Source organism: Phacochoerus africanus, chromosome 5, assembly GCF_016906955.1.
Source record: "Phacochoerus africanus isolate WHEZ1 chromosome 5, ROS_Pafr_v1, whole genome shotgun sequence".
Taxonomy (NCBI): Eukaryota; Metazoa; Chordata; class Mammalia; order Artiodactyla; family Suidae; genus Phacochoerus; species Phacochoerus africanus.
The window spans coordinates 11,723,122-11,748,976 of NC_062548.1; the positions used below are offsets into that span (position 1 = coordinate 11,723,122).

Genomic DNA, 25,855 nt, shown 5'->3' on the forward strand with positions numbered 1-25,855 from the left:
TGAAGTGAGTTCAAAAGAAAACAGAGGCAGCTACAGCTCCGATGGGACCCCTAGCCTGGGAACCGCCATATGCTGCGGGTGCGGCCCTAAAAAGACAGAAAAAATAAAATTTTTTAAAAATGGAGGAGTTCCTGCTGTGACACGGTTAAGAATCCAATTGCAGCTTCTCTGGTTTCCGCAGAGGCTTGGGTTTGATCCCCAGCCTGGCGCAGTGGGCTAAAAAGGATCCGGCATTGCCACAGCTGTCCTGCAGATCACAGCTGTGGATGGGATTCAACCCTGGCCTGGGAACTTCCATATGCCTCGAGTACGGCCATTACAAAAAAAAAAAAAAAAAAAAAAGGAAGGAAAATGGAGGGTAAGGAGGTGGTGACAGAATAGTTGAAAAAGCCCTTTACTGCAACACGTTTGAGAAGTTTTTCCTGCAAAGAACCGGGACGGGGCCACCTGTAGCAGGTGGAGACGTGGGACAGAGGGAGGCGGGTTTGTTTTAAGGTGGGAGCTTGGGGGACACATAGAAGCCTAAGAAAATGACCAGTCAAGACACGCTGGGTGCAAGAGCGCAGGGGGATACCCGAAGGCGCCCAATCTGCTGCAGGTGCCGCAGACTTTGCAGATTCGGTGATGAGCAGATGAGGGTCAGCACGTTGAATTCTGAGGAACAAGGCAGTTTGACATTAAGTTCCTGTCTGCACGTGCGTTTCCGCCACAGCAAAGCAGAACGAGGGACGGTGGAAATAACCCAGGGCTGCCAGGCCTGACCCTTCCAGCAGCCCCCCGTTTCTGAGGCCTTATCCTCACCATCCTGCTTCACCCGGCCCGTGCCCAAAGCTTGGCCACCCCCTGCCCCATTGCTGGTCCTTATTCCTCGCGCCTTTGCCACGGGCCCCGTCAGCCCCTGCTTGTCCTCGTCAGACGGCTGATGAGGCTCCACGTGCCCTCAATCTGCGCCTGCTCAAACTGCGTACGCCCGGTCACGTGCCCGGTCACGTGCCTTGCCGCTCTCCCGCGCCTGCGCGCTGCCTGGGCCCTGAGGGCGGTTGGCCGCGTTTGGAGCGCAGCCATGAGCGGCTCCTCCTCGCGGTCCCTGAAAGGAACACCGCGGTTGGGTGCGGACGGCCAGGTATAAAGGGGCGCCGAGCTGCCGCGGGGCGGGGGAGGGCGCCGCGCAGAGATGGGGGGCAGCGCCCGGAACCCGGGAGCCTTGCAAAGGGACGTCGCCCCCAGCCAGGTGAGGGCCCGGGCGCTGGGGAGGCAGGGGCCTTGGCCGCCGGAGTCGGGGCGCCAGCCCCGGGCTCTGAGACTCTGTTTCATTCCCCGCCAGTCTCTGTACCAGCGGTTAAGTCAGAGGATGCTGGACATCTCCGGGGACCGGGGCGTGTTGAAGGATGTCATCCGAGAGGGGGCTGGAGAGCTGGTGACACCCGACGCTTCGGTGCTCGGTAACGGACTGCAGACCCGCCTGCCGTCCACCCTCGGGAAGCTGGCATTGCCCAAGTGTTGGCGGTTTGTTGGGCACCAGGCTTGGCTCTGCACTTTGATTTTGGAGACCACGTTTAAAACATGAGTTTTGTTATAATTGGGGTCTTAAGGGATAGGGAGGGAACCCCTTACCCCTTTGTAATGGGACTACGGAGGACAAGGGATCCCACCAGCCCAGCTCTCGAACCTCAGAGCCTATGGGCAGGCCTCCAAACGTTGAGCGAAGATTTTTCCAATCACTCCTGGTGAGGGGCAGTTTAAGGGCAGCTGGAACTTCCATTATTTTTGTGGGACAATTAAAGAAATTTGAAAGGGCGGTGAGGGTGTCTTTGGTCCGTTTACCTCCCACTATCTCTTTCTTCTGTCCCAGTGAAATACTCTGGATATCTGGAGCACATGGACAAGCCTTTTGATTCTAACTGCTTTAGGAAAACTCCTCGGCTCATGAAACTTGGGGAGGGTGAGTTCAGAAACAGAGCTGGAAAAGAAGTGATCATTTGGGGAATTGCCCTAATGAGGGCAACACCCTAAGACCACAGAATGATCTGGAGTGCTGATTCTTTGAGTTAGTTTCCTGAGGCTGGGCTTTGCTAAACCAGCCCTGTTGTCTTCCATGCTTCCCTCCTTGAGACATAGGTGTTTGGGAGATGGCCTTCCTGGCAGAGTTATCTTTGCAGCCTGACTTAAATATTGGGTGCTACACTTTTCTTTGCTAGTTGTTTAAGTCAACACCTATTGAATGCCTGCTACCTCCAAAGCACAGGGAAAAGAGAGGAGGTACTGAGGATTAGAAGGTCTGGGGCCAGTGTGGGGGAGGGAGATTAACATATTCCAGAAGTGTAAGCCATATTTTGTGGCAGTGCTCAATTGAAGGTAGAGTTAATTCCAGCTGGGAAGTTTAGGGAAGGCTTCCTGGAAGAGGGGGCATTTGACATGATCCCTAACGTTTGAATAGCAGTCCCCCCAAGGTAGAAGCTGGGCATGGGTGGGGGCGGGGGCAACACTGGAGGAAGAAGGAACTTCATGGACGAAGGCTGCTGCAGAGCCTAGAGGAGTTAAGGTCTGGGACGGAGGTGGTGGTGGTGGGGAAACAAGGCTGAGAAGCGTGTTGGGACCACAGTGTAGAAAGGCTGGGGATACCATGCAGAGAGATGTGGACCTGGAAGGGGGAAGAAAGTCATTGGCATTGGAACAAGATACTGGGTCGGCTTCCACCATGCTTCTGATCCCTTCTTCCAGACATCACACTTTGGGGCATGGAGCTGGGCCTTCTGAGCATGCGGAGAGGAGAGCTGGCAAGGTTCCTGTTCAAACCGACCTACGCCTACGGAACACTGGGCTGTCCTCCCCTGATCCCCCCAAACACCACCGTCCTATTTGAGATTGAGCTCCTTGACTTCCTGGACTCTGCTGAGTCGGACAAGTTTTGTGCCCTCTCGGTGGTGAGTCCTGGGGCACAGATGTCAGCACTTGAGAGAGAATGGGATGGGTTTGTATTTTGGTAATTATCCTTATCCGCCAATGATCCTCAGCCCCAGGTTCCACTGAGGCTCTGGGGGGTGGGGGCGGGGAGTTCCCCACTTGTTAGTATCTGTCTGGCTTCATGTGTAGGCATGTGTGCTAGGCTGAGAGTCTGCTAGGGACTAGCAGCCTGAGCTGGTCTCTTAGTCACTGTTTGTCTAGCTCTCCCTGAAAGACAGTGAACATTTGTTTCTCAACAGTGGTTTCCAGCAAATCAAGCATTGATAGATCCTGACTAGGGTGACCATATAATTTATTATAGCAGGACATCAGGTGTAAACTGGGACAATCCCAGGCAAACTGGGACAGATGGGTTCTGTCCCCATAACTTAAAAAAATTGCCTTTGCTTTGTAGTCTTTCACTTAATTCATCCCTTAGAGCTTAGAGATAGGTCTTCTAATCACCAGCAGTCAGGTCCTGTCTTTGTCATGCTGTTCACCCTGACTGTCCATGTGGCCTTTGATATCCAGCCCAGGTTTACATATTTATATGATGTCTCCCCAGCTAAACTGTCACCACGTCAAGCGAGGGATCTTGCCTTTTCCTCATTTTCCTGCAAAACAGAGGTTCTTGAAGATAACCTGGATCCCACCTCTTCCGTATTGATTTAGAAACTTTGGGGATGGGGTCAAGAGATCTGACTTTACTGGCGGCCTAGTGGTTAAGGATTCAGTGTTGTCATTGCTGCGGCTGGGGTTCAGTTCCTGGCCTGGAAAGTTCCACCTGGCACAGTGAAAAAAAAATTAAATAAACATTCTCCTAAAAAAAAAAAAACAAAACACAACACAGGAGTTCGCACTGTGGCTCAGGGGGTTAAGTTTCCATGAGGATGCGGGTTCCATCCCTGGCCTTGCTCAGTGGGCTGAGGATCTGGCATTGCTATAACCTGTGGTGTAGGCAGATCCACTTGGATCCTATATTGCTGTGGCTGTGGTGTAGGCCAGCAGCTGCCGCTCCAATTTCACCCTTAGCCATGGGTGCAGCTGTAAAAAGGAGAAAAAAATAAAGAGGCCCTGTGGGTGAGTCCAGTATGTACCTGGGGGGAGCATCATGGCCAGAAGGACCAGCTGGGCGCTGGGCAGACCAAGACCTGTTAAATGTGAGCCCCAGCTTTTATGCTTGGCAAGTTCCATTGGTTTCTAATCCCATGAGAAACTGCTATTTAGGGAGCATCTCTGGGAGACCTAAGGTAACAGGCTTCCTTTTGGCTCTATAGTCCATAAAACGGGAGTGGTAGTGACACGGACCTGCCGTGCCTTCTTTTGAGAATCACGGAGGTGACTTCTCAGAGACACCTAGCTCACAGGTGACAGTGAACAGAAGCTCATAATCTAAAGGAGAAGAACTGGTAACTGTCCTGACCCTGGCCTTGTGGCACGGGGGCTTTCAGTTTTTTCTTCCTGAGTGTCCTTGTCTTTGATCCTCAGGATCAACAAGATCAGTTTCCACTCGAGAAGGTCCTAAAAGTGGCAGCTACCGAACGGGAGTTTGGCAACTACCTTTTCCGCCAAAATCGATTCTATGATGCCAAAATGAGATATAAACGGGTAAGAATGTTTCAGAAGTATGTTTCAACCTTGAAAACTTCCTTATTTGAAAGATAGAGGCCTCGTCTCTGTCCCTGCTCCTCATGTGCAGCCATTAAGAAAAATCTCACTTAATAATCTGCATGCCAGGAGTTTCCTTGTGGCACAGTGGGTTAAGGATCTGGCATTGTCACTCCAGCAACGTGAGTCACTGTTGTGCAGGTTCTGTCTCTGGCCTGGGAACTTCCACATGCCACAGGTGCAGCCAAAAAAAAAAATCCACATGCCAGGGGACTAAAGGCTAGGTGAGGAGTTCCCATTATAGATCTGGAGTAATGAACCCAACTAGTATCCGTGAGGACATGAGTTTGATCCCTGGCCCTACACAGTGGGTTAAGGATTCAGCGTTGCCGTGAGCTGTGGTGTAGGTTGCAGATGTGGCTTGGATCCCAAGTTGCTGTGCCTGTGGTATAGGCGGGTAACTAGAACTCCAATTAGACCCCTGCCCTAGAAACTTCCATATGCCCTGGGTGAGGCCCTAAAAAGACATAAAAAAAGACTGGGTGAGGGACAGTCTTGGATCTGGATGTGGTTACACGGGTGTCTTCAAGTTGTGAAAATCCATTGAGCCGGACACTTATTTTTTTGTACTGAGCTGCATGTGTGTTTCAAGAAAAAGATTTAAAATTTTTTCATTCTAGTTTTGGATCCTCACTTCCCAATTGACTTCTCTACCTCATCTTGATTTCATGTCTCTTTGACAGTGGACGTTCCTTTATTTCTGAGTTCATTCTCACCACCTTCTGACTGTGACTTAGTTTCGTGTGGAGGTTATGCTGACAGGAATTCACTGTTTGCTTTGTAGCATATTCAGGAGATATTATGAGCCCTTTCTGTGTGCTGAACTCTGTGCCCTACGTTCCAGAGGCAGAAAGGATAAAGCTTAGAGTCTCGGGGCATTTGGACTTTTCTCATCTGCATGTTGAGCCTAAACATTCAGGATTTGCTGCAATCAGTTGTAAGCCATAAAATCCTGAAAAACAGGAGTTCCCGTTGTGGCGCAGTGGTTAACGAATCTGACTAGGAACCATGAGGTTACGGGTTCGATCCCTGGCCTTGCTCAGTGGGTTAAGGATCCGGTGTTGCCGTGAGCTGTGGTGTAGGTTGCAGACGCGGCTCGGATCCCGCGTTGCTGTGGCTCTGGTGTAGGCCGGTGGCTACAGCTCCAATTCAACCCCTAGCCTGGGAACCTCCATATGCCGCAGGAGCGGCCCAAGAAATAGCAACAACAACAAAAAAGACAAAAGACCAAAAAAAAAAAATCCTGAAAAACAGTACTTCACATAAACCAGAGACATCAGTTTCCCTTGTGGAGGAAGGGAGGCAGTCCAGGGCTGGCGTGGCGGTTCCACGAAGCCATCAGGGAGCCACGTTCCAGATGTCTTTCTGCACAGCTTCCAGTAAATGCATCTTTGTTCTCTCCCCGCCCCAAGATGGTTGTTCAACCTGCGGCATCACAAGGTCATCTGGGCAGGAACAAGAGAGAGCAGAAGAGGCTAGTGTGTTTGTTTATGTTAAGAACCTTCCAGAATCTGCCCCCACCCCACCTTATTTTATATCTCACTGGCTTTTCCCGTGGTAGATGGACACCCTTAGCGGTATATGCATAGGCAGCTGGGAAGTGTAGTTTGATTAGCACGTTGCTGCATTGAATGAAACGGAGGCTCTGTTAGCAGAGAGAGATATGGGGTGAGCAGCTAACAGCATCTGCCACGTTTACCCCAGAGAGAGAGAAGGGGAGAGCCAGTTGCCTTCTGGAATGTGGACAAGGTCAGATTTCTTGAACCCAGAAGGTACAGATTTTGGCTCACAGGTTGAATCACAGATACTATAACTTTGTGAAGTTTCTTAGGAGTGAGCCTGCTCACTTGAAAAAAACCTTTCCTGTAAAAAACCTTGTATTTTAAAGATATACTTTATACTTTTGTTACACTGAACAGGTAGCATAGCTGAGTAAAGAATTCCAGGAGTTCCCGTTGTGGCCTAGCGGCTTAAGAACCTGACTAATATCCGTAAGGATGTGGGTTCAATCCCTGGCCTTGCTCAGTGGGTTAAGGATTCAATGTTGCACAAGCTGTGGTATGGCTCAAAGACACAGCTCAGATCTGGCTTGGCTGTGGCTATGGCATAGGCCAGCAACTGCAGCTCCTATTCGACCCCTTGCCCGGGAACTTCCATTTGCTGGTGTGGTCCTAAAAAGAAGAAGAAAAAGAACTCCAGGATAGAGTCCCCATTCCTCAGGTTTTTCAAGAAGAATGTTGTTCTGTTTTCACTATTGCAATTGCTATTAAGTCTGATACCAGAGTTCCCATTGTGGCTCAGTGGCTAACGAACTGGACTAACATCCATGAGGACGCGGGTTTGATCACTGACCTCGCTCAGTGGGTTAAGGCATTACCATGAGCTGTCTGGCGTAGGTCGCAGACGCAGCTGGGATCCCACATTGATGTGGCTCTGAGGTAGGCCGGCAGCTGCAGCTTCTATTCAATCCCTAGCCTGGGAACCTCCACATGCCACAGGCAAGGCCCTAAAAAGACCAAAAAAAAAAAAAAAATCTGATACCATTTTAAGTTCCTGTTCCTTCTGTGTGACCTAATTGTTTTTCTCTGTAGAGATTTTAAGGATCTTTCTTTCTCTGGAGTTCTTAAATTTTCGTGCTGTTTGTGTGCTGTGTTTTTCTTCTAGTTTTGAGATAGAATTGACAAAGCACTGTGTAAGTTTTAAGGGATGCAGCACAGTAACTTACATCATGAAATGGTTACCACAGTAAGTTCAGGGACCCTCCATCATCTTGGATATACAATTAAAGAATTAGAGGAGTTCCCTTCGTGGCTCAGCAGTTAATGAACCCGAATAGGATCCAGGAGGATTGGAGTTTGATCCTTGGCCTCGCTCAGTGGGTTAAAGATCCGGCATTGCCATGAGCTGTGGTGTAGGTCACAGATGCGGCTTGGTTCTGGCGTTGTTTGGCTGTGGTGTAGGCCGGCAGCTGTAGCTCCGATTCAACCCCTCTCCTGGGAACTTTCATATGCCATTGGTGTGGCCCTAAAAATCGGGGAGAGAAGAACTAGAAAAGAAGTATATTTTTCCTTGTGATGAGAACTCTTAGGATTTACTCTTAACGACCTTCATATGTAACGTAAGCAGCATTAATTACACTCAGCATGCTGTATCTCATAACCAGTGCTAATTTACAGTATAACTGGAAGTTTGAACCTTTGACTGCCTTCTTCCAGTTCCTCCTCTCCATCCTCTCATAACCACAAATCTGATCACTTTTTCTGAGTTTGTTTTGTTTTTGAAGCATAACTGAACCACGACACTACATTAGTTTGTTATATAACATAGTGACTCAATATTTCTCTACATTTCAAAATTATCATGTTAAGTTTAGTTACCGTCACTGTACAAAAATACGTAATTATTGACTGTATTCCTCACATGGTACATTTTGTACCTATGACTCATTTATTTTGCACCTAGAAGTTTATACCTCTTAATCTCCTTCACCTTTTTCTCTCCTTCTCCCACCTCCTCCCTTCTGGCAACCACATGTTTGCTCTCTGTATCTATGGCTCTGTTTCTGTTTGGTTAGGTTTGTTCATTTTTTTAGATTCCACATATATGTGAAATTGTGCAGTGTTTATCTCTCTTACTTCATTTAGCATGATACCCTCTAGGTCCATCCCTGCTGTCACAGATGGCTAGATTTTGTTCTGTTTTATGGCTGAATAATATCCTATTGTGTATATATAGATATATACCACATTTTCTTTATTGTTTTCGAGCACTTAGGTTGCTTCCATATCTTGACTCTTGTAAATAATGCTACAATGAACATAGGGCACATGTATCTTTTCAAATTAATGTTATTTTCTTCAGATAAATACCCAGGAGTGGAATTGCTGAATCAAATGGTAGTTCTATTTTTAATTTTTTAAATAACCTCCATACCGTCTTCCATAGGGGTGGCACCAATTTACATTTCCACCAGCAGTGCTGAGGGTTCCCTTTTCTCTACATCCTTGCCAGCACTTGTTGGCTGTTGTCTTTTTGATAATAGGCGTTCTGACATGTATGAGGCAATATCTCATTGTAGTTGTGATTTGCATTTCTCTAATGATTAGTGATTGCTGAGCAACTTTTCATTTGTGCCTCCTGGCCATTTATATGCCTTCTTTGGAAAAACGCCTCTTAGGATTTTCTGCCTATTTTTTTTAATTGGGTTTTTTTCATGTTGAGTTGTATGAATTCTTTGCATATTTTGGATACCAACCCCTTATCAGATATATTGTTTGCAAGTGTCTTCTCCCATTCGTTGGTAGCCTTTTCTTTTTCTTGATAGTTTCTTTTGCTGTGCAAAAGCTTTTTTTTTTTTTTTTTTTCTCTCTCTCTCTCTTTTAGGGCTGCACCCACAGCATATGGTAGTTCCCAGGTTAGGGGTCTAATCTGCAGCTGCCGGCCTACGCCATAGCAACATCATATCCAAGCCAAGTCTGCGACCTACGCAGAAGCTCGAGATAACTTGGGATCCTTACCCCACTGGGCAGATGGAGGGATCAAACCCTTGTCCTCATGAATACTAAATGGGTTCATTACCCCTGAGCTGCAAAGGGAACTCCAAAAGTTCATGTGGTCCCATATGTTTATTTTTGCTTTTGTTTCCCTACCTGAAGAGAGATATCGAAAAAATATTACTTAGACCAGGGTCAGAGACCATACTGCCTGTGGTAGAAGTTTTGTGGTTTCAAGTCTTATATTTTAAATCATTAGTCCGTTTTGACTTTTTGTGTATGGGTAAGAAGGTAGTCTTGTTTGATTCTTTTTGCATGTAGCTGTCCAGTTTTCCCAGAGCCATTTATTATTTATCGTTGCTGCGGTATGATTCACATACCATAAAATTCACACTTTGGCAATTCACTGGTTTTTAATGTAGTCCCAAAGTGTGCAGCCATTACCACTGTCTAATCACAGGACATTTCATCACCCCCAAAAGAAACCCCCTACCCATTAGCAGTTACTCACCATTCCCTCCTACGGCCCTTTTTTATTTTCCATGTTACGGATTTGCTTATCTGGGACATTTCACGTAAATCGAATCATCAGATATATAGTCCTTCATGTCGGGCTTGTTTGAGCAAAAAATCTTTTCAAGGTTTGTGTTGTAGCATGTATTAGCACTTCATTCCTTTTAAAATATTTATTTTTAAAACTGTAAAATATGCATAACATAAAATTTACCATTTTAAGTACTTTTAGGTGTACAATGCAATGGCATTAAGTACATTCACAATGTTGTACAACCGTCAACACTCCCTGTCTCCAGAACTTTTTCATCTTAAATAGAAGTTCTTTATCTGAAAACAGTCACTCCCCATTTCCCCTCCCCTAGCTCCTGGTAATCTCTATTCTGTTTTCTGTCGCCATGAATTTGCCTGTTATGGGCACTCATATAACTGGAATCATAAAATATTTGTCCTTTTGTGGCTGGCTTCTTTGAGCACACTGTTTTCAGGGTTTATCCATCTTGTAGCAGGTGTCCGTACTTCATTACTTTTTTTTTTGTCTTTTTGCCTTTTCTAGGGCCGATCCCACGTCTTATGGAGGTTACCAGGCTAGGGGTCTAATCGGAGCTGTAGCCGCTGGCCTACGCCAGAGCCACAGCAATGCGGGATCCGAGCCGCATCTGCGAGCTACACCACAGCTCATGGCAACGCCGGATCCTTAACCCACTGAGCAAGGGCAGGGACCGAACCCGCAACCTCATGGTTCCTAATCGGATTCGTTAACCACTGTGCCGCGACGAGAACTCCTATACTTTATACTTTTTATGGCTGAATTATATACTCTGTTGTGTAGATCTTACTGTCTTTGTTCGTTCATCATTTCGTGGACATTTGGGTTGTTTCTACATTTTGGCTATTATGAATGTTGCTGTGAACATTCGTGTACATTTTGTGTGTGTGTGTGTGTGTGTAGACTCATGTTTTCAGCTCTCTTGGGTGTATACCTAAGAGCACAATTCCTAAGTCATATGATGAGTCTATTTAACTTTTTGAAATACTGCCAGGCTATTTTCCATGATGAGTGCAACTTTTCACATTCCTTCCAACAATACCAGGGTTTCAAGTACTCCACATCTTTGCCAACACTTAGCTTCCATTTGTAACAATTGCAGCCATCCTAGTTGGTGTGAAGTGCTGTCTCATTGTGACTTTGCATTTCCCTAATGACTGATGATGGTGAATGTCTTTTTGTATGTTTATTATCTGTGTATTCTTTGGAGACGTGTTTATTCAAATCCTTTGCCCATTTTTAATTTGGTGGTCTTTTAGTATTGAATTGTAAAGGTTCTTGATTCTGGATACTGGATCTTTAACAAATATGATTTGCAAATATTTTCTCCCGTTCTGTGGGTTGTCGTTTTACTTTCTTTTTTTCCCCAGGAATGTGCAAATGTCTTTTTATTTAAGAATCAAGTTATCTGTAGGCATGGACAATGACAGCAGTAAACCATTATATCTTGTCAACTGAAACCAGGAGCTGATGGTTATAATGATTTTTCCTAAACATCAGTCAGCCGTCTTTCTCTTTAAATTTATTGCCGTTTATCTTTTGATGTTACTGTGAATGGAGTTGTTTTTCTTTTTTTTTTTTTTTTTTTGGCTACACCCATGGCATGTGACAGTTTCCAGGTCAGGGATCAAACCCATGCCACAGCAGCAACCCAAGTTGCTGCAGTGGCAATGCTGGATCCAACACAAGAGAACTCCAAGGGAGTTGTTTTCATAAGTTTCATTTTCAGATTATTTATTGTCAGAGTAAAGAAATACAGCTAATTCGTGTGTTGATCTTGTGTCCTACAACTCTGCTGAATCATTTTAGCTCTAGCAGTTTTGTTTTTTGGGTGTGTGGATTTTAGGGATTTTCTGTACGTTAGACCACCTCCTCTTGACCGCATGTCCTCCCTCTCCACAGGCCTTGGTCCTTCTCCACCGCCGATCAGCACCCTCTGAGGAGCAGCACCTGGTGGAGACCGCCAAGCTGCTGGTTCTCCTTAACTTGTCCTTTGTGTACCTGAAGCTGGAGCGACCCGCCATGGCCCTGCGCTATGGAGAGCAGGCTCTGATCATTGACCAGAAGAATGCCAAGGCCCTCTTCCGGTGTGGACAGGTGAGTTGGAAGGCAGGTGCTTGGGAATGAATGCCCAAGAAAAGGCATCAGTGGTGTTTGTTCAATTTGTGCACTGCAGAAGTGCTATCTTTCCTAAAGTGTGCTTTTAAAATTCTGTCCTTTTGACAGGCCTGTCTCCTCATGACTGAGTATCTGAAGGCCCGGGATTTCCTAGTCCGAGCCCAGAAGGAGCAGCCCTTCAATCATGACATCAATAATGAGCTGAAGAAACTGGCCAGGTGAGAGATTGCGAACCAAAACGTGTGGTGTGGCTGCCTGCCGCTCTGGCCTGTCCGCTTGGGTAAAGGACTGTTTGATGCTGTCCAGCATGTGTTAGGAGGCAGTGCCCCCTAGAGCTGACTTTATGAAGTGCTCAGCACCCTAACCGCAGCTCCAGGGTAGTAGGGGCGCGTAAGACAAACCTAGCCACACATGCCTGCCTCCCAGTCCACCTGACCAGTAAGCACCCTAAAGAGGTGGCCAAGGTGGCTCTTACACAGAGCAGGGTTCTTCAGGAACTCTTCGACTTGCTGCCAAGAAGTGCTGTTTTCAACTGGCTGCAGAAAGATGTCTTAGAGGAGCTGGTTTGATCCGAAGTGGCTCTTTGAGGTTTGAGTCAAACGCTTAGTGTGACTGTCTTGTTACCCAGGAGACATGGATAGTAGCCTTTCAGTAATGTAACTTTTTCTGATTGTAGACGTTGCATGTTCGGTATAGACAACTTTGAACATGGTTCAATATCAGCATAATCACCCATAATTCCATCACCTCGCATTATAACCACTGTGGTGTTTTTTGTTTTTTAGGTGTTCTTTTGTTCCTTTTATTGGTGAGATTTTTCTGCTCTTGTTAACATTTGTAAATACTTAATCCAGGTTGCTAGTTAAAGATTTCTTGGCATACACACAAAGTCTGAAGTGTGTGTACCTCTTAAACATGGGTCTGGATGTTTGCATTTCAGGCCTCTAATATTTTCCAGCAGTTTTCTTTCCAGTATTTTAAAATCCCCTTTCAAGTAGGAATTTTGGAATCTGACCATTCTTTAGCAGGGGAACCTCAAGCTAAGTTAGAGGCCTTTGGGTGTGAGGTATGGCCTGGCAGGGCTCATCAGGCAGCCTCAGTGACAGTGGCCTGGGCCTTGGAAGGTGCCTTGGGCTTTTTGCCCAGGGGCTTCCTGAACAGCCTTTGGGAGCCTCCTCTTTCTCCCTGCCTTCTACCCCACCCCAGTTTGGTTTAAGGCCTGCAGAATTGTCAGTGTTTCTGAACCTGAATGGAGAATTCCAGCCACCAGGTGTCACCTCCCACCAGGACAGTCTTTCTCTAACTCCTGTGTGTTTCTCCCTACAGCTATTACAGGGACTACGTGGATAAAGAGAAAGAAATGTGTCACCGAATGTTTGCTCCTTGTGACAGTGGCCCTGCGGCAGGAGAAAACTGAAGGTAAACAAAGGGCTGAAATACAGAAAGCTTCCAGATTTTGTCTAGTATGGAGCTTTTGCTTGTAACGGTAGGATTAAATCCTAACGAACCCATTGTAAATTGAAAACATTAAGTCAAAACTGCATTTAATGCTTTTAACCTGCTAGAATGCCTACCTCAGCCTTGCCGGCCTCAAATGCTCTCTGAACGCTGACATTAGCCTGCAGGTGGGCCTGATTGTCTCACAGAAAGCCTGTTTTATAAGAAAGCGCCGACTGTCTTACGTAATTCATTGGATACTGTACTGAAAGCGAAACAGAATGGTGGTTTGGGTGCAGAACGGACGTGTGTGTATCAGTTGTTGACTCTCGTGATCACCGGGTCGCCTGGGAGCTGCGGCTCACTGCCCGGTATCATGAGAGCGTATGTGGCCGCGTGTTGCTAGGCTGGGAAGAGATCAAAATTCAAAGTTTCAAGTTGTTTATACTGAATGCATATCACTTTCACAACATCCTAAAGTGGAGATGTTATGAGTCAGACCGTCCTAATCCAGGGACCATCTGTTTGAGGAAGCATGGCTATCCCCAGCCTCCCCCCGCCATGAATAGTGGTGCCTCCAGAAGGATAACAGTGCTCCTTCCCAGGGCTGATGGCATAACTGGTCTGGAAGGAGGGCACGTGCTGTGGGCCTCCTCAGAGGATCACAGAGAAGATTTGGAACGTCCATCCAGGGCTTCAGTTTAAATTCATAGGTTTGGGAAGCCTTAAGCCTTAAATGAAAACAAACATGTTCTCCTGTTGTATATTCATGCCCCCTCACAGTGGTGTGGAACGTGAAACTGAGTATAGTTGTTAATGTGATGGTCTGCCCGAGTGATGGAAATAATGCTTTTCTTTTTCCGTCTTGTTTTGTTTTGTTTTGTTTAGGGCTACACTGGTGGCATATGGAGATTCCCAGACTATGAGTCCAGTCGGAGCTGAAGCTGCCAACCTACACCACAGCTCACAGCCACTCCAGATCCTTAACCCACTGAGCAAGGCCAGGGATCGAACCCACAACCTCATGGTTCCCAGTCGGATTTGTTTCCTCTGAGCCACCACGGGAACTCCAGTAATGCTTTTCCTAATCTTACGGTTTTTCCTCAAAACCCTAAAGCCTCCAGCCTCACTCTGCATCTAACATGCTTTTAAAAAAGATGAGGTGCAGATGTCAAGGATGGGGATGGGCATGACTCCTAAGTTCGACTTGCTCTTAGAGCTGGAAATGAGATGGTGTCAGGCCCAGCAGGGAGCAGACACACACCCCAGGACTTAGAGCTCAGGGTTCTGGTTTCCCCAGGAGCACGTGACTTAACCCTCTCCTCTGCTTCACTATTCGGAAAATTAATGGAAACAAAATCACCTGCCTTAAACACCTGCTTAGCTGGGTCGATAACTCTGCTCTCTTGAGAGAAGTTAAACAAGGGACAGCAAGAAAACAGCTGCTGAGCAGGCTCATGGTGATAAATCTCTCCTTTGTGGCTTTCTCCGTCTCCTACAAAAGGGGCTTGAGAGCAGAAGGCAGTGAAAAGGCCTATTCATCCCAGACGCTTTCCTAAGTGATCTGTAAACTCTTGTCTCTGCCCCGTCAGAAAGAGCCAGTCGGTATCAGACATAAACATCACCTTCATCGCTGACCATGACCCTTTGACCCTGGACTTCAGGTCTTTTGGGGACGTTGGCATCTTTGCAGGTCTCCTGAGCTGAGATGTGAGCTAGAGCACTTTTGCCATTTGGCAACTATCAATGTCCAGCAGAACTGGAGGCCTGGCTACTTTTTGCTGGATGTGAGGCTGAAAGCTGGCAGGTCCTGCCCTTAATGAAGGTCCAGGTCTTCCTGGGTCCATCCTAGAAGCAGATCTTGGAAAACCCAGCAGGGTAACAGGTTTCTTTTCCATTGTCCTCAACTCCCAGGCTTTTGGGGCTGGCAGATGTTCTGGAACCACTGGTTTTTAGATGGTTTCCCGAGTATGCCTGAGTCTCAAGTTTGTCTTAGCTCTGGCAGTGGCTGCACCAGTGTCTGAAATGGCCACGATTGCCAGACTCCCATTGCCACTGAGGTTGTAACACATTTTGGCTTTTGTGTGGTTGGCGGTCTCTCTGCTCTCTTTTCGTCTATTGCGCTTGTGCCTAATTAGTCACTTTAAATGTCCAAGTTTTTCGATTATGTTGCCAACCTAATTAGGACAATTTAAAATGGATTCTTGGAGTTTCTCCTGTGGTGCAATGGGATTGGTGGTGTCTTGGGAGCGCTGGGATGCAGGTTTGATCTCCAGCCCAGCACAGTGGGTTAAGGATATGGCGTTGCCACAGCTGCTGTTTAGGTCGTACCTGTGGCTCAGATCTGATCCCTGACCTGGGAACTCCATATGCTGAGGGGTGACCAAAAATGAAAAGAAAAATGGGTTCTTGTGATGCTACTGACTTGTCTTCTAAGACGTTAGGTACTTCTGGTGGAACAAGCATTCTCTCAGTTACATTCCCTAAGCCTCTCGTGACAATAGACTGACTGTTTTTGAGATGAGAGACCATGTCTTTTTCACCTCTGTATCTTCTGGCATTGGGAACCATGCCTAGCATGTGATTGGTGCTCAGTAAATGTTGGTTGGATCAAGTATGAAATAGCTGATGTGCCAGCCCAACTTCTTTGTTTTTATTTAGTTAAGTTAGTTACTGTTAGTTACCCATATGTTAGTTAGGGCCACACCCCTGACATATGGGTATTCCTAGGCTACGGGTCGAACCAGAGCTATAGCCACTGGCCTGCACCACAGCCACAGCAACACCAGATCTGAGCCGTGTCTGCAACCTACACCACAGCTCACGGCAATGCTGGATCCTTAACCCACTGAGCGAGGCCAGGGAATCGAACCTCCATCCTCATGGATACTAGTCAGATTCCTTTCTGCTGCGCCATGGTGGGAACTCCCAGCCCAGCCTCTTTGAAACCATGCCCTTCAGGCTGGCTCTCGTCTTGACTTTCGGGACTCATGTTATTGCCAGTAACAGGAACCCATCTTTAACTAGTGTCCCCTGAAAAAGAGGTGTGCCGAGTGGATCTTGGGGTAGCTCACAGAATTCAAGGAGGACTAGAGCACCAGTACTTGGGCAGGTAGAGACCGCAGTTCTCAGGGCCTCGGGGAATCTATCTCATCTCTGCTTCATTCTCTCCCACCCTAAGGAGAGCCCAGGCTCCATTTACACAGCCTTTCTATTAGAGAAGGGGGCTCTTCCTTACCCCCACCTCACTCCTCTTCCTGAACCACCTCATAGCTCCAGTTTGAAAAGTTCTGAAGCAGGACTCTGGCCTCGTTTGGGGGCATGAAGTCCTAGGAGTGGCACCCCTTCCTCGCACCACGTCCTAGGATCAAACCCCAGTCCTCATGAACACTAGTCAGATTCGTTTCCACCGAGCCACAGTAGGAACTCCCTCATGTTGTGCTTTTGTCTAGATAAATGCCCAAGAGCGAGATTGCCGGATCACATGGCAGCTCTGTTTTCGGTTTTTCGAGGAACCTCCTCACTGTTCTCCCAAGCGACTGCCTCAGTGTGTATTTGGGTGGGGAATATTCTTGAGGATAACCGATAAAGTCAACAGAGGTCATTGAGGTTTTGACTCATGTACATCTAAATATAGCAAACCCCATGCTGATGTTTGATAAGCTGTTTTGAAACACCTTTTCCTGTGGCTTGGAGTGCAGTGGAGGCCATGTTCCAGGTGTGTATACATTACATCCAAACTTGCACAAGTGGATTTTTTCTACATGGTTAAGACCTTGCGTAGCCCCATCCGCAATAGTGGTGAATTTAATAAGCTTCATATAGTATGAAAAACCTCAACCAATAGAATTGTGTGAGGATTTCCCCAGGTATTCAACATTTAGCTTTAAGAATTATCAGCATAAAGCCAGTGTTTTCATTTGCGACCCCACCCACTTCCTCCCCATCCCCAGCACTGCTGAATTAATTGGAAGCAAATCCCTGTAATCATTTCATCCACAAGCGTTTCCTTATGTATCTCTAAAAGGTAAGGACCATTCTTGCACATTTTCTTTTATTTCCCGAAATACTTGTTTCTCTTTGTTTGCTTTGATCTTTTTTTCATGTGTAGACTTTCCATAAATGGTTGGTGTTTGTTGATTATTTATTCACATTTAAGAATGAAATAGTAGGAAAATTCACCAGGAGGAGCTCTGTCTGCCTGGGCAGGGCTTTTTCGGGGGATAATTTTTTTTTAAATTTTATTGCAATATAGCTGGCTTACAAAGTTGTGTTAAGTTCAGGGGTACAGCAAAGTAAGTCAGTTAAACACATTCCTTTTCAGATTCTCTTCCTCTGTAGGTTATTGTTTTGAGTAAATTTCCCTGGGCAATACATTTATTAGGTCCCTGTTACCTGTCTTTTTTTTTTTTGTCTTTTTAGAGCTGCACCCTAGACATATGGAAGTTACCAGGCTACAGCTGCTGGCTTACACCACAGCCACAGCAACACAGGATCTGAGCCATTTCTGTGACCTACACAACGCTGGATCCCCGACCCACTGAACAAGGCCGGGGATCAAACCTGCATCCTCATGGATACTAGTCGGATTCGTTTCTGCTGTGCCACAATGGGAACTCCCCGGCTATTTTATATGTAGTAGTGTGTATGTATCAATCCTCGCCTCCTAATATATCCCCCGCCTCACATTTCCCCTTTGGTAAAGATAAGTTTGGTTTCAAAATCTTTTAGTCTGTTTCTATTTTGTAAGTTCTCTTATATCATTTTTTTAGGCTCCACATATTAGTGGTCTCATGATATTTGTCTTTCTCTATTTGACTTCACTTAGTATGATACGCTCTAGGTCCATACATGTTACTGCAAATGGCATTATTTCATGCTTTTTTATGGTTGAGTAATGTCCCATTGTATGTGTATACCACGTCTTCTTTATCCAGTCCTCTGTTGACGGAATTTTAGGTTGCCCTCATGTCTTGGTTATTATAAATAGTGCTACTGTGAACATTGGGGTGCATGTATCTTTTTGAATTAGGGTTTTCTCTGGATAGATGCCCAGGAGTGGGATCGCTGGATCATATGGTAGCTCTATATTTGGTTTTTTGAAATTATTATTTTTTTTCTTTTGAATGATTTTTATCTTTTCCGTTATAGCTGGTTTATTATAGTGTTGTGTCAACTTGTGGGGTTTTGTTTGTTTTGTTTTTTTTAGGGATACACCCATGGCATATGGAGGTTCCTAGGCTAGGGGTCCAATCAGAGCTTTAGCTGACAGCCTATGCCACACCTCATGGCAATGCTGGATTCTTAACCTACTGAGCAAGGCTAGGATCATACTAGCATCCTCATGAATACTAGTCAGGTTCGTTAACTGCTGAGCCATGATGGGAACTCTCATGTTTAGTTTTGTGTGTGTGTGTGTGTGTTTTGTCTTTTTTAGCTATTTCTTGGGCTACTCCCGTGGCATATGGAGGTTCACGGGCTAGGGGTCGAATCATGTTTAGTTTTTGAAGGAACGTCCATGGTTTGCTCTATAGTGGTTGTACCAGGTTACATTCCCACCAACAGTGTAAGAGGAACCCTTTTCTCCAGACTCTCTCCAGCATTTATTGTGTTTTTTTCTTTTTGTTTTAATTATTCAAATGAATTTATCACATCTGTAGTTGTATAATGATCATAACAATCTGATTTCACAGGATTTCCACCCCACAGCCCAGGCACACCCCCCCCACCCCCCATACTGTCTCCTCTGGAGACCCTAAGTTTTTCAGTGTCTATGGGTCAGCATCTGTTCTGCAAAGAAGTTCAGTCTGTCCTTTTTTCAGATTCCACATGTCAGTGAAAGCATTTGATGTTGGTGTCTCATTGTCTGACTGACTTCACTTAGCATGATAGTTTCTAGGTCCATCCATGTTGCAAAAAATGCTGGTATTTCGTTCTTTTTAATGGCTGAGTAATATTCCATTGTGTATATGTACCACATCTTCTTGATCCACTCCTCTGTCGATGGACATTTAGGTGGTTTCCATGTCTTGGCTGTTGTAAATAGTGCTGCAGTGAACATTGGAATACATGTGTCTTTGTGAGTCGTGGTTTTCTCTGGGTAGATGCCCAGGAGTGGGATGGATCAAATGGTAGTTCTATGTTTAGTTTTCTGAGGAATCTCCATACTGTTTTCCACAGTGGTTGCACCAGTTTACAATCCCACCAACAGTGTACTAGGGTTCCTTTTTCTCCACATCCTCTCCAGCATGTATTGTTTGTAGACTTTTTGATGATGGCCATTCTGGCTGGTGTAAGGTGGTACCTCAGAGTGCTTTTGATTTGCATCTCTCTAATAATGAGTGATGATGAACATCTTTCATGTGTTTCTCGGCCATCTGTATGTCTTCTTTGGATAACTGTTTGTTTAGATCTTCTGCCCATTTTTTGATAGGCTTGTTTGTTTTTTTGGTATGGAGCTGCAGAAGTTGATAAATTTCGGAGATTAATCCCTTGTCAGTGGATTCACTTGCAAAGATGTTCTCCCATTCTGTGGGTTGTCTTTTTGTGTTGTTTAGGGTTTCCTTTTCTTTGCAGAAACTTTGAGGTTTGATTAGGTCCCATTTGTTTATTTTTGTTTTTGTTGTCAATACTCTGAGAGGTGGATCTGAGAAGATGTTGCTGTCGTTTATGTCCGAGGGTGTTTGGCCTATGTTTTCCTCTAAAAGTTTGATAGTGTCTGGTCTTATATCTAGGTCTTTCATCCATTTGGAGTTTATTTTTGTGTATGGTGTTAGGGAGTGTTCTAATTTCATTCTTTTCCATGTGGCTGTCCAGTTTTCCCAGCACCACTTATTGAACAAGCTGTCCTTTCTCCATTGTATATCCTTGCCTCCTTTGTCATAGATTAGTTGGCTGCAGGTGCGTGGGTTTAATTCTGGGCTTTCTATCCTGTTCCACTGATCTATATGTCTGTCTTTGTGCTAGTACCATGTGGTTTTTTTTTTGTTTTGTTTTGTTTTTTTTTGTCTTTTTGCTATTTCTTTGGGCTGCTCCCGCGGCATATGGAGGTTCCCAGGCTAGGGGTCAAATCGGAGCTGTAGCCGCCAGCCTACACCAGAGCCACAGCAATGCTGGATCCGAGCCGCGTCTGTGACCTACACCACAGCTCATGGCAATGCCGGATCGTTAACCCACTGAGCAAGGCCAGGGACCGAACCCGCCACCTCATGGTTCCTAGTCGGATTCGTTAACCTCTGTACCATGTGGTTTTGATGATTGTTGCTTTGTAGTATAGTCTGAAGTCCGGGAGCCTGATTCCTCCAGCTCCATTTTTGTTTTTCAGGATGTCTTTGGCTATTCTGGGTCTTTGGTACCTCCAAACAAACTTTAAAATATTTTGTTCGAGTTCTATGAAAAAATGTCCTTGATAATTTGATAGGGATTGCATTGAATCTGTAGATTGCCTTGGGTAGTAGAGTCATTGTGATAATATTAACTCTTCCACTCAGCATGGTATGTCTTTCCATCTATTTGTGTCATCTTTGATTTCTTTCATTAGTGTCTTACAGTTTTCAGAGTACAGGTCTTTTGTCTCTTTAGGTATGTTTACTCCTAGGTATTTTTTTTTTTTTTGTCTTTTTGCTATTTCTTGGGCCGCGGCATATGGAGGTTCCCAGGCTAGGGGTCAAATCAGAGCTGTAGCCGCCAGCCTACACCAGAGCCACAGCAACATGGGATCTGAGCTGCATCTGCAACCTACACCACAGCTCACGGCAATGCCGGATCGTTAACCCACTGAGCAAGGGCAGGGACCGAACCCGCAACCTCATGGTTCCTAGTCAGATTCGTTAACCACTGCGCCACGACGGGAACTCCACTCCTAGGTATTTTATTCTTTTGGATGCAATGGTAAACGAGATTGCTTCCCAAATTTCCTTTTCTGCTCTTTCATTGTTAGTGTATAGAAATGCCTTCGATTTCTGTGTGTTGATTTTGTATCCCGCGACTTTGCCAAATTCATGGATGAGCTCTAACAGTTTTCTGGTAGAGTCTTTAGGATTCTCTAGGTATATTATCATGTCATCTGCAAATAGGGATAGTTTTACTTCTTCCTTTCCAATTTGGATTCCTTTTATTTCTTTTACTTCTCTGATTGCTGTGGCTAGGACTTCCAAAGCTATATTGAATAGTAGTGGCGAGAGCGGACATCCTTGTCTTGTTCCTGATCTCAGCAGGAATTCTTTCAGCTTTTCACCATTGAGAATGATGTTTGCTGTGGGTTTGTCATAAATGGCCTTTATCATGTTGAGGTAGGTTCCTGTTACACCCACTTTCTGAAGGGTTTTTATCAGAAATGGGTGTTGGATGTTGTCAGAGGCTTTTTCTGCATCTATTGAGAGGATCATAGGGTTTTTATTCTTCAGTTTGTTAATGTGGTGTATCACACTGATGGATTTGTGGATATTGAAGAACCCTTGCATCCCTGGGATAAATCCCACTTGATCATGATGTATAATCCTTTTAATGTATTGTTGGATGCGGTTTGCTAGTATTTTGTTGAGGATTTTTGCATCGATGTTTATTAGTGAAATTGGCCTGTAGTTTTCTTTTTTTGTGGAATCTTTGTCTGGTTTTGGTATCAGGGTGATGGTGGCCTCATAGAATGAGTTTGGGAGTATCCCTCCTCTGCAGTTTTTTGAAATAGTTTCAGGGAGTTCCCGTCGTGGCACAGTGGTTAACGAATCCAACTAGGAACCATGAGGTTTCGGGTTCGATCCCTGCCCTTGTTCAGTGGGTTAAGGATCCGGCGTTGCTGTGAGCTATGGTGTAGGTCGAAGACGTGGCTTGGATCCTGCATTGCTGTGGCTCTGGCGTAGGCCGGTAGCTACAGCTCTGATTCGATCCCTAGCCTGGGAACCTCCATATGCTGCAGGAGCTGCCCAAGAAAATGCAAAAAGAAAAAAAAAATAGTTTCAGAAGGAGAGTGTTAGCTCTTCTCTAAATGTTTGATAGAATTCACCTGTGAAGCCATCTGGTCCTGGACTTTTGTTTGTTGGAAGTTTTTAAATCACAGTTTCAATTTCAGTTCTTGTGATGGGTCCATTCATCTTTTCTATTTCATCTTGGTTTAGTCTTGGAAGATTGTACTTTTCTAAGAATTTGTCCATTTCTTCTAGGTTTTCCGTTTTATTGGCATATAGTTGCATATAGTAGTCTCTTATGATCCTTTGTATTCTGTGACGTCTGTTGTTGCTTCTCCTTTTTCATTTCTAATTTTATTGATTTGAGTCCTCTCTCTTTTTTGCTTGATAAGTCTGGCTAGGGGTTTATCAATTTCGTTGATCTTTTCAAAGAACCAGCTTTTCATTTCATTGATCTTTTCTGTGGTTTTCTTCATTTCTATTTCATTGATTTCTGCTCTGATCTTTATGATTTCTTTCCTTCTACTAACTTGAGGTCTTGTCTGTTCTCTCTCGAGCTGCTTTAGATGTAAAGTTAGCTTGTTTATTTGAGCTTTTTCTTGTTTCTTGAGGTGGGCTTGTATTGCTATAAACCTTCCTCTTAGAATGGCTTTTGCTGCATCCTGTAGGTTTTGGAGTGTCGTATCTTTGTTGTCATTTGCTGCTAGGTATTTTTTAATTTCCTCTTTGATTTCTTCAGTGATCCATTGGTTGTTTAATAGCATGTTGTTTAGTCTCCACGTGTTTGTGTTTTTTGCAGTTTTTTTCTTGTTGTTGATTTCCAGTCATATGGCGTTGTGGTCAGAAAAGATGGTTGATATGATTTCAGTTTTCTTACAGTTACTGAGTTTGGATTTGTAGCCCAGGATATGATCAATCTTAGAGAATGTTCCATGTGCACTTGAGAAGAATGTGTATTCTGTTGCTTTTGGATGAAACGTCCTATAAATATCTATTAAGTCCATCTGGTTTAATGCTTCATTCAGGGCCTATGTTTCCTTATTGATTTTCTGTCTGGTTGATCTGTCCATTGCTGTAAGTGGGGTGTTAAAGTCCCCCACTATGATTGTGTTATTGTCGATTTCTCCTTTTAAGGTTGTTAGCAGTTGCCTTATATATAGTGGTGAACCTGTGTTGGGTGCGTAGATATTTAAAATTGTTATATCGTTTTCTTGGATTGATCCTTTGATCATTATGTAATGTCCTTCTTTGTCCCTTAAAATATTCTTCATTTTAAAGTCTATTTTGTCTGATATGAGTATTGCTACTCCAGCTTTCTTTTGATCCCCGTTTGCATGAAATATTTTCTTCCATCCTCTCCCTTTCAATTTGTATGTGTCCCTAGAAGTGAAGTGGGTCTCTTGAAGACAGCATATATATGGGTCTTGTTTTTGTATCCATTCAGCCAGTCTGTGTCTTTTGGTTGGGGTGTTTAGTTCATTAACATTTAAGGTAATTATTGATATGTATGTTCTTATTGCCATTTTATTAATTGCTTTGGATTTGTTTTTGCTGCTCTTTTTTTCTTTCCTCCTCCCCTTGTTCTTTTCTGCCTATAGAAGTTCCTTTAGCATTTGTTGTAAGGCTGGTTTAGTGTTGCTGAATTCTCTCAGCTTTTGCTCATCTGTGAAGGTTTTGATTTCTCCTTCAAATCTGAATGAGAGCCTTGCTGGGTAGAGTAATCTTGGTTGGAGGTTTTTTTCCTTTCATTGCATTAAGTATATCATGCCACTCCCTTCTGGCCTGCAGAGTTTCTGTTGAAAAATCTGCCGATAACCTTATTGGGGTTCCCTTGTATGTTATTTGTTTCTTTTCCCTAGCTGCTTTCAAGATTTTCTCTTTGTCTTTCATTTTGGTCAGTTTGATTAATATGTGTCTCGGGGTGTTCCTCCTTGGGTTTATTTTATATGGTACTCGTTGTGCTTCCTGGATTTGAGTGAGTGATTCCTTCCCCATATTAGGGAAGTTTTTGGCTATTATCTCTTGGAATATTTTTTCTGTCTCCTCTCTCTTCTCCTTCTGGCACCCCTATAATACGGATGTTGGTGCGTTTCACGTTGTCCCAGAGTTCTCTGAGACTCTCTTCATTTGTTTTCAGTCTTTTTTCTCTTTTCTGTTCTGCATCCGTAATTTCCACTAATCTGTCCTCCAGCTCACTTAGCGTTCTTCTGCCTCCTGTATTCTGCTGTTAGCTGCCTCTAGTGAATTTTTTATTTCAGTTATTGTATTTTGCATCTCTTCTTGTTTAAGTTTTATATCTTGTATCTCTTTGGTCAGTGTTTCCTGTAAGTTATCCATCTTTGCCTCCAGTTTATTTCCAATGTCTTGCATCTTCTTCAGCATCAGCAGTCTAAAGTCTTTTTCCTGGAGGCTAAGAATCTCCTCCTCACTTAGCTGTTTTTCTGGGGTTTTTCCTTTCTCCCTCATCTGAGTCATAGTTCTCTGTCTTTTCATTTTTATAGGTTTTTGGTGTGGTGACCTTTTTAGAGCTGTAGCCTCTCTTACTTCTGATGTCTGCCCCTCTGTGGCTGAAGTCGGTATGGGGGGCTTGCTTTAGGCTTCCTGATGGGAGGGGCTGATGCCTGCCCACTGGTAGGTGAAGCAGATTCTAATCCCTCTGGTGGGTGGGGCTTACTCTCTAGATGGGATTAGAGGCAGCTGTGTGCCTGAGGGGTCTTTAGGTAGCCTGTTTACTGAGGGGCAGGGCTGTGATCCCACCTGGGTTGTTTGCCCTGGGGCTTCTCAGCAGCTGATTGACGGGTGGGGCCAGATTTTCCCAAAATGGCCACCTCCAGAGAAAGGCATGGCTGCTGAATATTCCCGTGAGCTTTGCTTTCAATGTCCTTCCCTCACAACAAGCCACATTCACCCCTGTTTTCCCAGGATGTCCTCCAAGAACTGCGGTCAGGCTTGACCCAGATTCCCATGGAGACTTTGCTTTGCCCTGGGACCCAGTGCACATGAAAGTCTGTGTGCGCCTTTTACGAATGGGGTCTCTCTTTCCCCCAGTCCCGTGGAGCTCCTGTGCACAAGCCCCACTGGCCTTCAGTGCCAAATGCTCCAGGGCTCTTTCTCCCGGTGCCTGATTCCCACACGTGAGAGTTTGATGTGTGGCTCAGAACTCTCACTCCTGTAGGTGAGTCTCTGTGAACCAGTTAGTTTCCAGTCTGTGGAGCTTCCCACCCAGGAGGTATGGGGTTGTTTATATCACAAAATCGCCCCTCCTACCTCTTTTTGTGTCTTCCTCTTTTTCTTCTGGAGTGGGATATCTTTTTTAAGGTTTCCGGTCCATTTGGTGAAGAGTGCTCAGTCTTTAGTTGTGAATTTTGTTGTTTTTAGGAGAGAAGTTGAGCTCCACTCCTCCTTTTCGCCATCTTAATCCCACAAGTCCAGCATTTATTGTTATTAGACTTTTTGATGGCCATTCTGAGTGGTATGAAAATGTAGTTCTGATTTGCATTTTTCTAATGATTAGTGATGTTGAATATTTTTTCATGTGTTCTTTGACTCTCTGTTGTCTTTGGAGAAATGTCTCTTTAGATCTTCTGACCTTTTTTTTTTTTTTTTTGGTCTTTTTTAGGGCTGCACCTGTGGCATATGGAAGTTCCCAGGCTAGGGGTCTAATTGGAGCTACACTGCCAGCCTACGCCAGAGCCACAGCTACGCCAGATTTGAGCTGCGTCTGTGACCTA

The 25,855-nt window shown here is 45.0% G+C and overlaps 1 protein-coding gene across 1 annotated transcript in view; it reads left to right on the forward strand.

Moving 5' to 3' along the window:
* Positions 1–1,024: 1,024 nt before the first annotated feature.
* FKBP6 (FKBP prolyl isomerase family member 6 (inactive)) overlaps positions 1,025–25,855 on the forward strand; it is a 37,864-nt gene continuing 13,033 nt past the window's right edge. Inside the window, exons 1-8 of the mRNA XM_047779122.1 lie at positions 1,025–1,123; positions 1,325–1,442; positions 1,853–1,942; positions 2,722–2,924; positions 4,432–4,551; positions 11,569–11,763; positions 11,893–12,002; positions 13,111–13,203. Of these exons, the coding sequence (XP_047635078.1) occupies positions 1,064–1,123; positions 1,325–1,442; positions 1,853–1,942; positions 2,722–2,924; positions 4,432–4,551; positions 11,569–11,763; positions 11,893–12,002; positions 13,111–13,201 (987 nt within the window). The 5' untranslated portion in view covers positions 1,025–1,063 and the 3' untranslated portion in view covers positions 13,202–13,203. The remainder of the gene's footprint in view (positions 1,124–1,324; positions 1,443–1,852; positions 1,943–2,721; positions 2,925–4,431; positions 4,552–11,568; positions 11,764–11,892; positions 12,003–13,110; positions 13,204–25,855) is intronic.